Below are 15857 nucleotides of genomic sequence, written 5' to 3' on the forward strand. Positions count from 1 at the left end.
CTAATTAACACTTAGGAAAGGGACCAAGAGATGGGTTGTTTGTTTTTTTAATGTATATACGTGTATATATATATAATTAGACTAGGCTCTCTATACAGAAAGTCATTAGTGTACTATGGTAGGGATACCTTTAGAAAGTGAATGCAGTGGGAAACCTAGATATTAAAATGAATACATAGGAGAGACTAAGGGACAGAAGGGAGAGAGAATTGATGGCTTTGGGGGGGGTATGTGTTTTTTAGCAGGAAGCTGAAGATTCTTCAAACACAACTTTGGAGGGTTTTGAGGGAGCCAATGACCCTGGCACTGTGGAATTTACAGAAGCTGAATCTGGAGCATCCTTGGAAGATGAAACCAGGCCTGGGGGCTACCACTGCAGCCAGTGTGACCGGGTTTTGATGTCTATGCAGGGTCTGCGATCTCATGAGAGGAGTCACTTGGCTCTGGCCATGTTTACCCGGGAAGACAAGTACAGCTGCCAGTATTGCTCCTTTGTCTCTGCTTTCAGGCACAAGTAAGTTATGGTTTGTTTTCGACAGAAGCACAGACTAGCATGACTGTTTTTTATGTTGGTTGACATTGAAGGAGAGCACACTCAATTTGATTTCAAGCCACGTTTTTCTCTTTCTCAGGATTTAGGTATTTTCTATGCCCCCAAACTTTTTGCCATTGCCTGTGACTATAAAAAGTCCCATTTTTATATCTTCTTGAATGCAAGTTCTCTTTTTGTTGTGTGTAGGGGAAATGCACACCAAGCAAAAGATGCCCACCAATTATGCAGTCCTGTCAAATGCATGAAATTAAAATGCCATAAAGAGGAAAAAGTATTTTTCACTAGCCTTCCATGTAACTACCTTTTTTTTAAATAGTACTGTGACTCTTATTTGATTGAGATTTCATTTCTAGTGTTGAACAGTTATCACAAACCAATCTTAAAGTTAATTTTTTTTTTCTTATTTGAGTTATGCAATTTCAGTCTATGAACATAGTCTTCACATCAGTGTGGTATACTTGAAATGGGTTGAGGAAATCACCCCTTATCTGATGTGACCCATGAAAAATGCATGGTCATAATAAATAATCAAGTTCCTCATGACTTATTTCTTTGCCTACAGCTAGGAAGCTTTAGAATTCTTTTAATCATATTTATTCATGGCTTGCCACAAAGACATGAGGTTTATTGGAATTTTTTTTTTTACTGGCATCCTAGACTGACAAACACATGTACACGTTTTCTGTAGCTTCTGGGGGGAGAACTGTCCCATCCCCCCATCACGTCTCCATCCCCCTTCCCCCACAAAGAAGAAAGATCCAGGTGCTTGTTTAACATAGGCATTGATAGCACTGTCAGTGACATCCTTAAATTGGGTGAAGTTGTTACTGTTCTGTAATTAAAAGTATGTGGGAAAGAAAGCATGATATAAGAAATATTTATAAACCCTTATGTTAGAAAAGCAGCATTTCTGTCAGTATCACAGCATGGTTCCTATATGGATGAGCAGCAGGGGATAATAGTCCAAGGACTGGGCAGGCCTTGGCAGTCTCTCATTAACATCCTGGAGCTGAGCTCCTGGCAAGCAGCAAACCTCCCTGTACAGCAGGTCAGGTCAGCATCTCCCCTGCAGAAGGGAGTCTCCCACTACTATCACTCACCACTTCCCCCTGGTGCTGTTGAATGGTTAAGGTGCAGCCAGCTCTGATGCTTCATTGGACAGAGCTCCCAGCCCCTCATCTGAAACTAGATGCAGAACTATAGAACCTATTCTGTAGTTGCAGATCTGCTGGTGAAGCAGGAGCCGTCCTTCCAGTGCCAGATATCACAAGCTTCCAGCCTTTGCCATCTTGGTAGTCTCCATTTCCCAACCTGATAAACACAAAGGCTGCCCCTCCTTCAGTACAATCGGGAGTTTGGGCTCTTGTCTCTGCAGGATCACTGAGAAGATCCGGTTAATCTTTTTCTCATTATCTCTGATGCTGTGCAGTTGTCTGACCTCCTGCAGCATCTTTAACCTGGTAACACAGCTTCTCAACCAGCGCATACCTCCTGTAGGCAAGGAGAAAGTTTTCCTCTGCCCCATCCTCAGTGAGAAGCCTCAGACATAGAATAGAATAGAATAGAATAGAATAGAATAGAATAGAATAGAATAGCTCAGTTGGAAGGGACCTACAACGATCATCTAGTCCAACTGCCTGACCAATTCAGGGCTGACCAAAACTTAAAGCATATTATTAAGGGCATTGTCCAAATGCCTCTTAAACACTGACAAAAGGCAAATTATTCAGTTCATTTTAGATTGGTGGTTTTCAACTCTTCCTCCTCCCTAATTTGTGGAGCCTGCATAGGAAGTTCAAGCCTACACATGGGAACATTTTGCTTTACTTAATTGCCTATCACAGACAATTTAGAAGTAGCCCATGCTTCCAGAGGACCGCCAACAATAGTTCAAATGTCACTGTGTTAGTTGCCATGAATCTATATTCTCAAGTAACACTGCATAACAATATTCTGAGCAGACAAAGGATATCACTGTAGAAGTGTTTTTATACTGATGTATTTGAAATCACATTTTAAAGAAAAACTGTGACAAAAACCGTGACAAAACATTTCACATATATTCTTCTTACTCCTTGACAATTCACAGACACTCCCAATATGTTTGAAATATGGGCAACCAACCCAGAAGTCACTCGTGCATCCAAACTAACTCATCTTCTAGAGATTTTTTTTCAGACAAGGCTTGAAAATTCATGAGCTTACTTTGTGAAACCTACCTATTTTGTTTGAAAAGCACATACCTATTAAACCAGCTAAGCATATAAAAATATTTTTATCTTGACAGCCTAATTGGACTGACAACTACATATGTCACATGCAGCCATAGTAATGTCATTTTAGTTAATTTTAAAAGCAGCAGCTCACTATTAGGGCTGCTCAAATAGTAAGTGTACTGCAATAATAACTTCCAGATGCTAAATGGTAAATGTTCACTGCATACTATAAAGTCCAGCATTTCAACCCAAGTAAAGGCTGTCATCCATTTGCAAAATAAGTTGTGTTTCCTGATTTCACTTCATTCTTCAGCTGACCTCTTTTACCTTGGTTTTCAGTGTCTTTGCTCTTTCTCTCCAATTTAGTCTACTGCCCTCTGTCTTCCTCTCCCATCCCTCTCAAATTTTAAATTAAATACTTTTAAAGTGACTTCATCAGTCCCTCCCAGGCTAATCCTTTGCACAGAATTTCAAAGTTTTAATAAAAGTAGATCTGTGACATTCATGAAAGAGCAGCAAAGTGTTGCGGTTTTGAAACAATTACATGAAATGGAGTGCTTGTCGCACCAGGTTGCCACTACCTAGCGAAGGAAGGCCTACAGAACCAAGGCTCCTCTGTAAGCTTACATTGGGTTTAGGCGATTAAAACTACTAGCCACACATGGATACAGAACACTGAGCTTTAGTGACTATGATAAACCATTCAAATCAGGAGTCAATCCTTTTTTCTTAGAAGTTGGAGAAAGGGAGAGTGAGAGAACAGATGTGTGGGCACCTGGCGGCCAGCCAAGGTCAACTCACCACAAAGAATAGACTAGACTAGACTATTTCAGTTGGAAGGGACCTACAACGATCATCTAGTCCAACTGCCTGACCAATTCAGGGCTGACCAAGTTAAAGCATGTTGTTAAGGGCATTGTCCAAATGCCTCTTAAACACTGACAGGCTTGGGGCATCGACCACCTCTCTGGAAAGCCTGTTCCAGTGTTTGACCACCCTCTCGGTAAAGAAATGCTTCCTAATGTCCAGTCTAAACCTCCCCTGGCACAGCTTTGAACCATTCCCACATGTCCTATCACAGGATACCAGGGAGAAGAGATCAGCCTCTTCCTCTCCACTTCCCCTCCTCAGGAAGCTGTAGAGAGCAATGGGGTCACCCCTCAGCCTCCTTTTCTCCAAACTAGACAAGCCCAAAGTCCTTAGCCGCTCCTCATAGGACATGCCTTCCAGCCCTTTCACCAGCTTTGTTGCCCTCCTCTGGATGCATTCAGGGACCTTCTCATTCTTCTTAAATTGTGGTGCCCAGAACTGCACACAGTACTCAAGGTGAGGCCACACCAACGCTGAATACAGCAGGATAATCACCTCTTTTGACTGGCTGGTTATGCTGTGTGTAATGCACCCCAGGATGCGGTTTGCCCTCTTGACTGCCAGGGCACACTGCTGACTCATATTGAGCCTGCTGTCAACCGGCACCCCCAGATCCCTGTCTTCAGGGCTGCTCTTCAGTCACTCCTCTCCCAATTTTATACTTGTGCCTGGCATTTCTCTGTCCCAGGTGCAGAATCTGGCATTTTGACTTGTTTAATTTCATCCCATTAATCATAGCTCAATGCTCTAATCTATCTAGATCCCTCTGCAAGGCCTCCTGTCCCTCGAGAGAGTCAACAGCACCTCCCAGTTTAGGATCATCAGCAAACTTGCTAATGGTGCATTCAACTCCTGCATCCAGATCATTGATAAATATATTGAACAGAACTAGCCCTAGAATTGAACCCTGAGGAACACCGCTGGTGACCAGTCGCCAGCCAGATGTAGTCCCATTCACTACAACCCGTTGAGCCCTGCCCTTCAGCCAGTTCTTCACCCACCGCACCGTGAACCTGCTCATCCCACAGTTGGACAACCTGTCCAGAAGGATGCTGTGAGGAACAGTATCAAAAGCCTTACTAAAATCAAGAAAGACTACATCCCCCACCTTCCCTTCATCCACTAGGCAGGTGACCTTATCATAGAAGGATATCAAATTAGTTAAACAGGACTTTCCCTTTGTGAACCCATGTTGACTGCACCTGATGATTGCATCATTCTTTAAATGCCTTTCAATAGTACCCAGTATAACCTTCTTCATAATTTTTCCAGGAACTGAGGTTAGACTAACAGGTCTGTAGTTCCCTGGGTCTTCCCTCGCACCCTTCTTGTAAATTGGAATAACATTGGCTAGCTTCCAGTCAGCAGGGACCTTCCCAGACTCCCAAGAACTTTGGTAGATGATCGAGAGGGGTCCTGCCATAACATTTGCTAGCTCCTTCAGTACTCTGGGATGAATCCCATCAGGCCCCATGGACTTGTGAACATTCAGCTGATACAGCTGGTCCCTTACAATTTCAGTGTCCACAAATGGAAAGTCACTGTTCCCACACTCGTAGTTCTCCGCCTCAGGGGACCGGGCAGCCCAAGGTCTATCAGTATTCTTAAAGACTGAGGCAAAAAATGCATTGAATGCCTTTGCTTTTTCTTCATCCCTATTAGTCAGATGACCATCTTCAACAAGCATCAGTCCAATGTTTTCTTTAGACCTCCTCTTGCCATTAACATACTTTAAAAAGCCCTTCTTGTCGTCTGAAACAACACTGGCCAGTTTCAACACTAGTTGAGCTTTGGCCTTTTGTGTCTTCTCCCTACATATACGAACCACAGCTCTGTAATCTTCCTACAAAGCCTGACCTCGCTTCCAGAGATCATACCATTTCTTTTTCCTCTTGAGCTCCATGAGGAGTTCCCTGTTCAGCCAAGCTGGTCTTCTGCCCTGCTTGCTTGACTTACGACACAGTAGAATTGCCTGCTCCTGTGCTTCTAAAAGGTGGTTCTTAAAGACTGACTGGCGCTCATGGACTCCTTAAGGCCTCAAAAGCAGATTCCCAGGGTACTCTGCTAAGTAGCTCCCTGAATAGCTTAAAGTTTGCTCTCTGGAAGTCCAGGGTAGCAACTCTGCTGTCCTTTTTTCTCATTACACTGATAATTTTAAACTCAACCATTTCATGATCACTCGGGCCAAGACAGCCACCTACCATCACATCTCCCACAAGTCCTTCTCTATTCACAAATAGCAAGTCTAGGAGGGGATCTTTCCTAGTTGGCTCACTGAGTACCTGTCACAAGAAGTTATCTTCCACAAACTTCAGGAATTTCCCAGACCTGCTCATCACAGCAGTATGGTATTCCCAGCTGATGTCTGGGAAGTTGAAATCTCCCATAAGGAGGCTACTGATCCAGAGATTTCTCCTAATTGCCTATAGAATAACTCATTAGTGCTTACATCCTGGCTTGGCGATCGGTAGTAGACACCCACTACAACATCTCCTTTGTTTTCCATCCCCCTAATCCTGACCCAGAAGCTCTCAACCACATCATCACTAACTATAAGGGCTGTAAAATCAAACCTCTCCCTTACATATAGTGCGACACCTCCACCTCGCCTGCCCTGCCTATCCCTCCTGAACAGCCTGTAGCCCTCCATCCTAGCACTCCAATCGCGGGACTCATTCCACCAAGTCTCACTAATACTGATGATATCATAGCTCTGGGAGCTGACCAACGCTTCCAGTTCATCCTGTTTGTTTCTCATACTGCGTGTGTTGGTGTACACGCATTTCAGATACGCTCCTGAGCCCTCTGTGCTCCCGGGAGCAGTGTAAATGTTCCCACTAGCATTGTCACCCTCAGGCGGTGCCATGCCAACCCTTGGCTTACCTACTGCAATTCTGTTGGTATCCCCTTCCCCCATCAATTCTAGTTAAAAGCCCTCTCAATTGGTCCTGCCAGCTTATGAGCAAAGAAGCGTTTCCCCCATCAGGACAGGTGGATTCCGTCAGGCCCCAGCGTACCTTGTGTCTTGCAGATTCTTCCATGGTTATAAAAAACAAAGTTCTGGTGGAGGCACTGGTCCTGGAGCCAGGTATAGATGTCTTGGGCACACCTGTTTCTTCCATTGACTCTCCCCATTACTGGGAGGATTGAGGAAAACACTACCTGTGCTCTTGAATCTTTTAGCATTCTTCCCAGGGCCCTGAAATCTCTTTTATTTACATTGGCCTTATTGTTGTGATGTCATTAATATCCACGTGAAAGAGCAGGAGTAGGTAATAGTCTGAAGGCTTTACTAAGCTTGTCAGTCATCTGGTTCCATCCCTGATTCAGGCCCCAGGGAGGCAGCTAACTTCCCTGAAAAGATGATCCAGTCTGCAAATGGGTGCCTCCATTCCACTCAGGAGAGAGTCACCGATGACCATAACTCGCTGTTGTTTCTTCTTGGCACTGGTCTTAATGCAGGTCTTGATGTCAGGGGTTGGTTGATCTGACCTTAATGAGAGTACTTGCACAGATTCCTCCTCTTCTAGCTCATCATGTCCTTCATCTAACATACCCAGAGCCTCATACCTATTTTGTAAAGGTAGCTGAGAGGGTAAGGAGGAGTTCCTCTTACAGCTCCATGCAGTAACTTGCTTGTAACATGGAAAGCTGCATCCTTCCTCAGGAGCTCTTTGAGTACAAGCTTCTAATGTGCCAGCGGTAGTTGTGCCAGTCAGTGCTGAGCTTGAGATATGCATTGTATACATCTTCGGTAATTGTTTTAGTTTTAGACCAGCTCATTTTCTATCATCTATTTAAAATGTGGGTTTTTTTAATGAAATACTGACCACAAATGTTCAGCCTCTCTTATTTAGGAGACATATTTGTACTCCAGAGAAATGGGGAAAAAATTATCTTACCACAGACTCCCTGTTAGATTTATGATAATATTATGTTTCTATGAAGTAGCCCTGAAATTGGATATATGGTCTGGTTTTTGGTTTTGCTATCATTAGATTTTGAATACACAGACTTTGGTGTTAGCACTGGTAAATAGGGATTTTCTTGGCTCAGGCTCTGTCAGCGTGAGACTAAAGATCCTGTGAGACCCTCTGTAGTGTGAGGGGCTGGAGTAGACTCCATTTGATCTAGATCTTGATATTCAGTAGAAAAAAACAGGGCAATTTAGATCAATTAATAGGAAATAAAGCTAAAGTACGCATGGAACTATTAGGATGGTGGTTTGGTAGGATGATAAATAAATCAACCGTCTTCAAACTTGTCTATACCTTCTTGTTGTTTCACTGCTGCACATAAACAGGCTCAGACTACTCTTATATCACAAAGCTTTAATGTTCCCAAAGAAGAGGCTGTATTGGAAATGTCTCCATCCTGATCTGAAGCCATGGAGATGGGTGATGAATTCTCCCCCCTTCAATGTCAGGCTTTCTGTTGCTCTGATTTCCCCTGCAGAAAAATAGCATCTGGTCTTTTCTACCCCTTCTCCTGCTGTTGAGCTTCGTGCAAGGTCTCCCAGTCCATTACATCTGAAACTGCCACCTTTTACTCCTAAAAGGCATTGACTATAGACAGCTTGCTGGTATCTTCCCCCCAGAGTAGGCTGTGTAATCTGCTTTTGCTGTTATAACCAAAGGAAGGTTTCTTTAGTAGAGCTAGAAAAATATTTTCCTTTCCTTAGGAGGAGAAAAGGGGGCATATTTTCACAAAAACACTTCACAGAAAAATCCTTTACTAATATTTTTATTTTTCTGTTTGGGGTTTTTCTTGTTTGTTTTTGGTTTTTCCTCAAATAGCCTTTATCCTATAAGTGACTCTCTTGTTAGTCTGGATCAGGTATAATTTAATTAATAGTATTTTTGCCCGATTGAGTTTAAGTGGCTTGCATTCTGTGTGATAAAATTGGTCACAGATCTCTCTCTTCCTCAGATTAGATTCTGCCTTGTACTATAAGCAGACCTGTTGGATATAAAGAACCAGCATGAGAAGGATAGCTGAGCCTGGCCTGCTCTTATTTAAAATTTATTTTTGTTACTAGGTTTTTGGCTTGCATCTGAAGGAATAGCTAAAATGATTTACTATTTTGTTTCCTTTTTTTTGTTTGTCTTTTGATCAGTCTGGATCGCCATATGCAGACTCATCATGGACACCATAAACCATTCCGTTGCAAGCTCTGTCCATTCAAGTCCTCTTACAATAGCCGCTTGAAAACCCATATACTCAAAGCTCATGCTGGTAAGTCAGTCAGTTCCTTGCTTGCGCTCTCCCTTGTCTTCTCTCAATCCTTCTCTTGCTGTCAGGCACATGTACTTGCTCTTGTGTGTTCCCTCTTGCTCAACCTCACACACAGTCATGCTCATTCTCTCTCTCCCTTGTGGGTCACGTGCTCTCCACGCTCTCTTGCATGGTCACAAGCTCTTCTTGTGCGGTTGTGCACTCTTCCTCTCTCACATGTGGTCATGTGCTCCCTCTCACTTTTGTGTGTCCTCTCTCAACCAACCATGTGCATGGTCACACTTGCTCTCTTGCTTTCCCTCTCCCTCACATGCAGTCACACTCGCTCTCCCTCTCTACCTAGATTGTGATCTTCTTCTCTCACATGTGGTCATGTGTGGTGTCTGTCTGCCATGTGTTATCCTTCTCTCTTGCTTGCTCACTCTTGTGATTGTGCTTGCGCTCCCTCTTCATGTGTGGCTGCGCTCTCATGAGCTGCTTCTTGCTTGCTTCCTCTTACTCTCCCTCACTCGGTCACAAATTCTTTATGTCTGTGGCTCCCTCTCTCACAGACATGTGCCTCTCGCAGACCATTGCATGCTCTCCCTCACACACAGTCATGTTTGCTCTCCCTCTCTGGGTCACATTCTCCCTGTATCTCATGTGTGACTGTGTATGCTCCCTTCCTCTCTCTCTGTCGCACTTGCTCAGGGGACATGCTTGTTCTCCCTCTCTGTTGCTCCCTCCTGCACTCCCTTGCACCTGGTCACCTGCTCTACATCTCTCTCCAAGTAGGGCTAGGTTTCTCTTGCTTGTGGTTTCTCCCTCTCACGTGCTCTCTCTAGCGGTCATGTTTGCTGTTGCTAGCTTTCTCTTCCTCTCTTGGTCAAAGTCTTGTGCTCTCTTTCTCGGTCATGCACTCTGTTTCTTGCAGGCACATGCTCTCTATCAGTCACATCTTCTTCCTCTCTCTGTCTCTGGCATGGTCATGCACTCTTTCTCTCTTTGGAACACAGTGTCTCAGTCTGCGTTGGTCTTTCTTCCTGTTGCTCTCAGTCTGGGACTGTCGTGTGCACTGGCTCATTCTGTGTTGTATACACTGCATCGTGCTTTCTGGGTCATGCTCTCGTGCTTTCCCACTCTGGGTCACACACACTCTTGTTCTTTCTTTGGGTTGTGCACTCTTGCATGCATGCGCTCTCACTCTCAGTGAGTTGCATCCTTGCTCCCTCTCTCTCTTCCCTGCCCCCTTCCCCCCACCCTGGGGCACGCATGTTGCATGTGTTCTCTCTCCCTGGAGTGTGCGCACATGCGTGCTCTCTCCCTGCATTGCATGCTCTCTCTCGCTGCATTTTGCACCCCCCCGGTTGCACACTCGCTCTCTCTCTCTGGGTCTTGCATTCTCTCTCTGGGTTGTGCTCTCTTGGTAATTCATGCTCTCTCTGGATTGTACATTTGCTCTGTGGGTTGCATGCTCTCACACACTCTCTCTGGGTCTTGTACTCTCTGCCTTGTGCGATCCTCTCTCGATCTGTCTCGCACATGCTCTCTCTGGGGTGTATGCTCTCTCTGTCTCTTGGTACACTCTTGGTTGTGCACTCTCTCTGCATTGTGCGCTCCTTTGGCCCTGCTCCCTTTGGGCACGCACTCTTGTCTCCTGGGGTTGTATGTGCACTCTTGCGTGATCTCTCTGGGTTATGTGCTTGTTCTGTGGGCCATGTGAGTTCTCTCTGGGATGTGCACATGCACTTGCTTTTGGCTGTGCATGTGCATTCTCACTCTGGGTCACATGTGCTCTCTCTCTCTCCCCCCGGTCACACACATATGCTCGTGCATGTTCTCGGTCTAGGCTGCGATCTTTCTCTTGCTCTGGGTTGTGCGCAATCATGCTCACTCTCTCTGGGTGGCAGGTGCCTGCTTGGTCTATCTATCTGGATCATATGCACGCTCACTCATTTTGTCATGCATGCTTTTCTCAGGGTCACACTCTGGGGCACGCCTCCTCTTTCGCTCTCTGGGGCATGCATTCTGTCTTTATCTTTCTTTATCATAGAATCATAGAATCATAGAATAGTTTTGGTTGGAAGGGACCTTTCAAGGTCATCTAGTCCAACCACCCTGCAATGAGCAGGGACATCTTCAACTAGATCAGGTTGCTCAGAGCCCCATCCAGCCTGACCTTGAATGTTTCCAGGGATGGGGCATCTACCACCTCTCTGGACAACCTGTTCCAGTGTCTCACCACCCTCATCATAAAGAATTTCTTCCTTATGTTCAATCTAAATCTACCCTCTTTCAAGTTTAAAACCATTACCCCTCGTCCTATCACAACAGGCCCTACTAAAAAGTTTGTCCCCATCTTTCTTATAAGCCCCCTTTAAGTATTGAAAGGCCACAACAAGGTCTCCCCGGATCCTTCTCTTCTCCAGGCTGAACAACCCCAACTCTCTCAGCCTTTCTTCATAGGAGAGGTGTTCCAGCCCTCTGATCATTTTTGTGGCCCTCCTCTGGACCCGCTCCAACAGGTCCATGTCTTTCCTGTACTGAGGACTCCAGAGATTGATGCAGTATTCCAGGTGGGGTCTCACAAAAGCAGAGTAGAGGGGGAAAATCACCTCCCTCGATCTCCTAGCCACACTTGATGCAGCCCAGAATGCGATTGGCTTTGTGGGCTGCGAGCGCACATTGCTGGCTCATATTGAGTTTTTCATCCACTAATACCCCCAAGTCCTTTGCCGCAGGGCTGCTCTCAATCCACTCATCGCCCAGCCTGTATTTGTGCTTGGAATTGCCCTGACCCAGGTGCAGGACCTTGCACTTGGCCTTGTTGAACTTCATGAGGTTCACATGGGCCCACCTCTCAAGCCTGTCAAGGTCTCTCTGGATGGCATCCTGTCCCTCAGGCGTGTCAACCACACCACTCAGCTTGGTGTTGTCTGCAAACTTGCTGAAGGTGCACTCGATCCCACTATGTCATCGATGAAGATATTAAACAGTACTGGTCCCAATACAGACCCCTGAGGGACACCACTTGTCGCTGATCTCCATCTGGAAATTGAGCTGTTGACCACTACCCTCTGGATGCGACCATCCAACCAGTTCCTCATCCACTGAACAGTCCATCCATCAAATCCATCTCTCTCCAATTTAGAGAGAAGGATGTTGTGGGGAACCGTGTGAAAGGCCTTACAGAAGTCCAGCTAGATGACATCCGTATCTCTTCCCTTGTCCACTGATGTAGTCACTCCATCATAAAAGGCCACTAGGTTGGTCAGGCAAGACTTGCCCTTGGTGAAGCCATGCTGGCTGTCTCGAATCACCTCCCTGTCCTCCATGTGCCTTAGCATAGCTTCTAGGAGGAGCTAAGAGTGCACTTTTGCTCTCTGGGTCAGAAGCTTTGGGTTGCATGCACACACTCTTGCTCTCTGGGTCACATTCTTTGGGACTTGTGCGATCTCTTGCTCTTTGGGTCATGTACGCGCTCTCTCTCTGTCTCTGGGCCACACATGCTCTCTCCCCCCGCCCTCCCGGTTATGCTCTCTTTCTCTGGGTTAAGCGTTCTATTTGTATCTCTGGTTCAAGTGTGCTCTTTCTCTCCCTTCCTCCCTCTCCCTCACGGAGTTGTGCTCTCTTTCTCTCGGGGTCATGCGCTCTCCCTATGGGTCAGTGTCTCTGTCTCCCCCTGCCTCCCCTCCCCTGGTCATTCTCTTTCTCAGGGCAACACGGTCTCTCTCATTTTCTCTTTCTGGGTCACCCCCCCCCCCCCGTCACCCTTTTTCTGGGTCTCTCACCGTTTTTTTCTTTCTGGGTCTCTTTCCTCCCTCCTCTCCCTCTCTCCCCTCCCCATTGGGGTCACACTCTCTCTCTTTTTCTGGGTTACGTGACCTGTCTATTTTTCTCCTGGGGTCAACTTTTATCTGTATTTCTTTGTTGCTCCCCATCTCTCTCTCAGGGTATATATGTATATCTCTCCCCCCCCATTGGGTCGTCCTATCTTTCTCTGTAATTCTTGGCCAGTCTCTCCCTCTCTCTCCTCCTCCCCCCCGTTCTCATTTTTGGCACTCTTGCTCTCTCCCCCCACCCCCACCCCTCCAGACTGTCTCTCTTTCCTTTTCTGGGTTGTGCTTGTTCATTCCCTCTCTGAGTCGCCCTCTATGGGTTGCTGCCACCTCCTCTGGGCTGTCCTCTTGCTCTTATTCTCCAGGCCAACTTCTCTCGCTTTCTCTAGACTGGCCCCTCTCTTTCTCTCTCGCTGGGTGTGTCGTGTGTCACCCCCCACCCGTTGGTCACGCTCTCTCTGTCTTTGCTCAAACTAGCTGTTTCTCTGCATCTCTCCCTCCATCCTTCCCTCTCACTGGGTTACGTGCACTCTGTCTCTTTCTCTCAGTTATGCATTCCCTCTCTCTGGGTTCACACCCCCTCCCATGCCCCCCCCCCCCCCCCCGGTTGTGTGTGTCATTTCCCCCCCCCCTTTTTCTCCTTGGGTCAACCTTTATCTGTATTTCCCTCTTAGTTGCCCCCCCCCCCCCCCCCGGTATCTCTCTCTGGGTTGACTTCTGTCACACCCACTCTCTCTCCCTCTGGATCGTCACCTCTCTCCCCCTTTGGTTCCCCACTGCCTTTTTGACTCACCTCCCCCCCCCCCCCCCCCCATCAGTCTGTCTGTCTGTCTGTATCGTATTCTTGGCCAACCTCTCTCTCACTCTCGATTCATCTATCTTTCTCTGCCTCTTGCACACAGTTTGGGTGTCTCTCTCGCTCCATTGACACCCTCCCCGGGTACCACGTGCTCTCTCTGGGTCACCTTCTCTCACACCCGCACTCTGTCTTTCTCTCTCTCTGGGTCCATACCGCCTCCTCCCCCACTGCCCCCCTGACCTCACCCTCTCTCATTCACCCCCCCCCAATCTCTCTCCCTGCCACCCGCTCTCGTGCTCTCAATCTGTCTCTTTCTGGGGCGCGCTCACTCACTCTCTATCTGTGGGTGGCCCTCTCTGCATCACTGCCACCCCCTTTGGGTTGCCTTCTCTTTCTCTCTGGGCCAACCTCTCTCAGGTTCTCTGGGTTCACCCCCCTCCCCCAGTCACACCTGCTCTCTCAGTGGGTTATGCTCAGTATCTCTCTCTCTGAGCCATGCTCTCTGAGTCAGGCTTTCTCTCTCTGGGTCATGTAATCTCTCTCTCTTTCGCTGTGGACTGCGCTCTCTCTGTCTTTGGGTTGCTGCCTCCCCTCTTGCTCGCTCCCTATGGGTCATCCACCCTCTCTGTGGGTACCCCTCTCCCTCCTGTCGACCTGTCTCTTTCTGTCTGGGTTGACCTCTATCTTCCTTTCTTGGTTGCCTACCTCTCTCTCTCTCTCTCTGGGTTGCCCTCTCCCTCTTTCTGGGATGCCCTTTTTCTCTCATTCTGGATCATCCTCTCTGTGTGTGTGTCCCCCCCCCCCTTTAGGTTAATCTCTCTCTGTCTCTTTTTCTCCTTGGGTTGACCTTTATCTGTATTTACTTCTTGGTCACTCCCCCACCCCCTCTCCCTCCCCCCCCTCCCCTCTGAGTATCTCTCTCTTTCTGGGTTGACTTCTATCGTGCCCACTGTGTCTCCCTTTGATTCCCCCCCCCCTTTTTGGCTTGCCTTCTCTCTCCCCCCATCCCCTATGCCTCCCCCCCCCCCCTGCCGACCTCTTGCTCTCGCTTATATCTCTCTTTCTCTCCCTTTCTATGGGTTACCCTCTCTCTATGGGTTGCTGTACCTCTCCTTTCAGTCATCCTCCTTTGGGTCATCCCTTTCCCTCTGGGTCAACCTCTCTCATGTGCTCTTTGCGTCTCTCTCTCTTAGATACCTTCTTTCTCTGGGTCTCATTCTGGGTCCACCCGGCCCTCTCTTTTTCTCTCTGGGTTGCCCTCTGTCTGTCTTTCTCTCTTGGTTGCCCCCCCCCCCCGGCTGACATCTCCCCCCCCTTCCCCCCCTCTCCCCCCTCTCCCCCCCCCCCATCTCTCTGTGGGTCTCTTGCTTCCTCTCTCTGTGGCTTGCCACATCACCACCCCTGTGTCGTGCGCAATCTCCCTCACTTTGGTTCACGCCCCCCCCCCGACCTCTCCCCCCCCTCTGTCCTGCAAGCTCTCTTTTCCTCTGGATCTCTCCCCCCCTTGTGGGTTGCTCTCTCTCTCTTATTCTGGGTTGAGCTGCCCCCTCTCTCTTTCTGAGTCATGCACACTCATTCTCTCTTTGAGTCACCCCCTATGTATGGGTGGTCGCCTGCTCCAGGCAGCGGGTTCCACCCCACCTTGCTAGATCACTTTCTCTTTCTGGGCTACGCTTGCTCTCTCACTGGGCCATCCTCGCCATCTCTCTGTCTCTGGGTCAAGCTCTCTTTCTCTCTTAGTCATGTGTGTTCTCCTTCTCTAGTTCACACTGTCTCTCTCTCTGTGGGTCATGCTCTCTCTCAGTCACACTAGTGCTCTCTGAGTGTGTCGTCGCCCCCCCCCCCCCCCCCCCCCGACTCACACATTCTTTCTCTGTAGGCCATTCTCTCTCTGTTGGCCACACACACACTCTCTCTGGGTCACGTCCCGCTCCCCCCCCCCCCGGTCATGCTGTCTTCCCCCCTCTAGGTCAGCCCCCCCCCCCCCATGTTCTCTCTGTCTCAGTCTCTGTGGGTGACGCTCTTGTTCAAATTCTCTGTCTCTGGGTCACTTTCTCTCTGGGTCATGCTCTATGTCTTCCTGGGTCACACACACTCTGTCTCTTTCTCTCGGTCTCACTCTCTCTGGGTTTCTCTCTGTCTCAGACTCTTTCTGGGTCTCTGTCTCTGGGTCGCACTCACTTTATATCTTTCTTTGGGTTGCACTCTATCTGATTCACGCTATATCTCTCTCTGGGCCATGCTTACATTCTCTCTGGGTCACGCTTGCTCTCTATCTCTCTTGGTCACACTCACTTTCTCTGTCTGTGTCACACTGTCTCTTGGGGACACACTCTCTCTCTCTTTGCGTCACGTGTTTTATCTGC

General features: G+C 47.6%; 1 protein-coding gene across 8 annotated transcripts in view; it reads left to right on the forward strand.

Moving 5' to 3' along the window:
- Positions 1 to 15857, forward strand: part of LOC121232836 (zinc finger protein 462-like) — a 127249-nt gene that overhangs the window by 66170 nt on the left and 45222 nt on the right. For 5 of the 8 annotated variants that reach the window (XM_041121281.1, XM_041121282.1, XM_041121283.1 and 2 more), the window contains 2 exons: positions 243 to 514; positions 8756 to 8874. In XM_041121281.1, the coding sequence (XP_040977215.1) occupies positions 243 to 514; positions 8756 to 8874 (391 nt within the window). Of the gene's footprint in view, positions 1 to 242; positions 515 to 8755; positions 8875 to 15857 lie in introns of those variants that run through there. The other 3 variants (XM_041121285.1, XM_041121286.1, XM_041121287.1) reach the window with 3 other exon arrangements.

Source organism: Aquila chrysaetos, chromosome W (assembly GCF_900496995.4).
Source record: "Aquila chrysaetos chrysaetos chromosome W, bAquChr1.4, whole genome shotgun sequence".
In the NCBI taxonomy this organism is placed as follows: Eukaryota; Metazoa; Chordata; class Aves; order Accipitriformes; family Accipitridae; genus Aquila; species Aquila chrysaetos.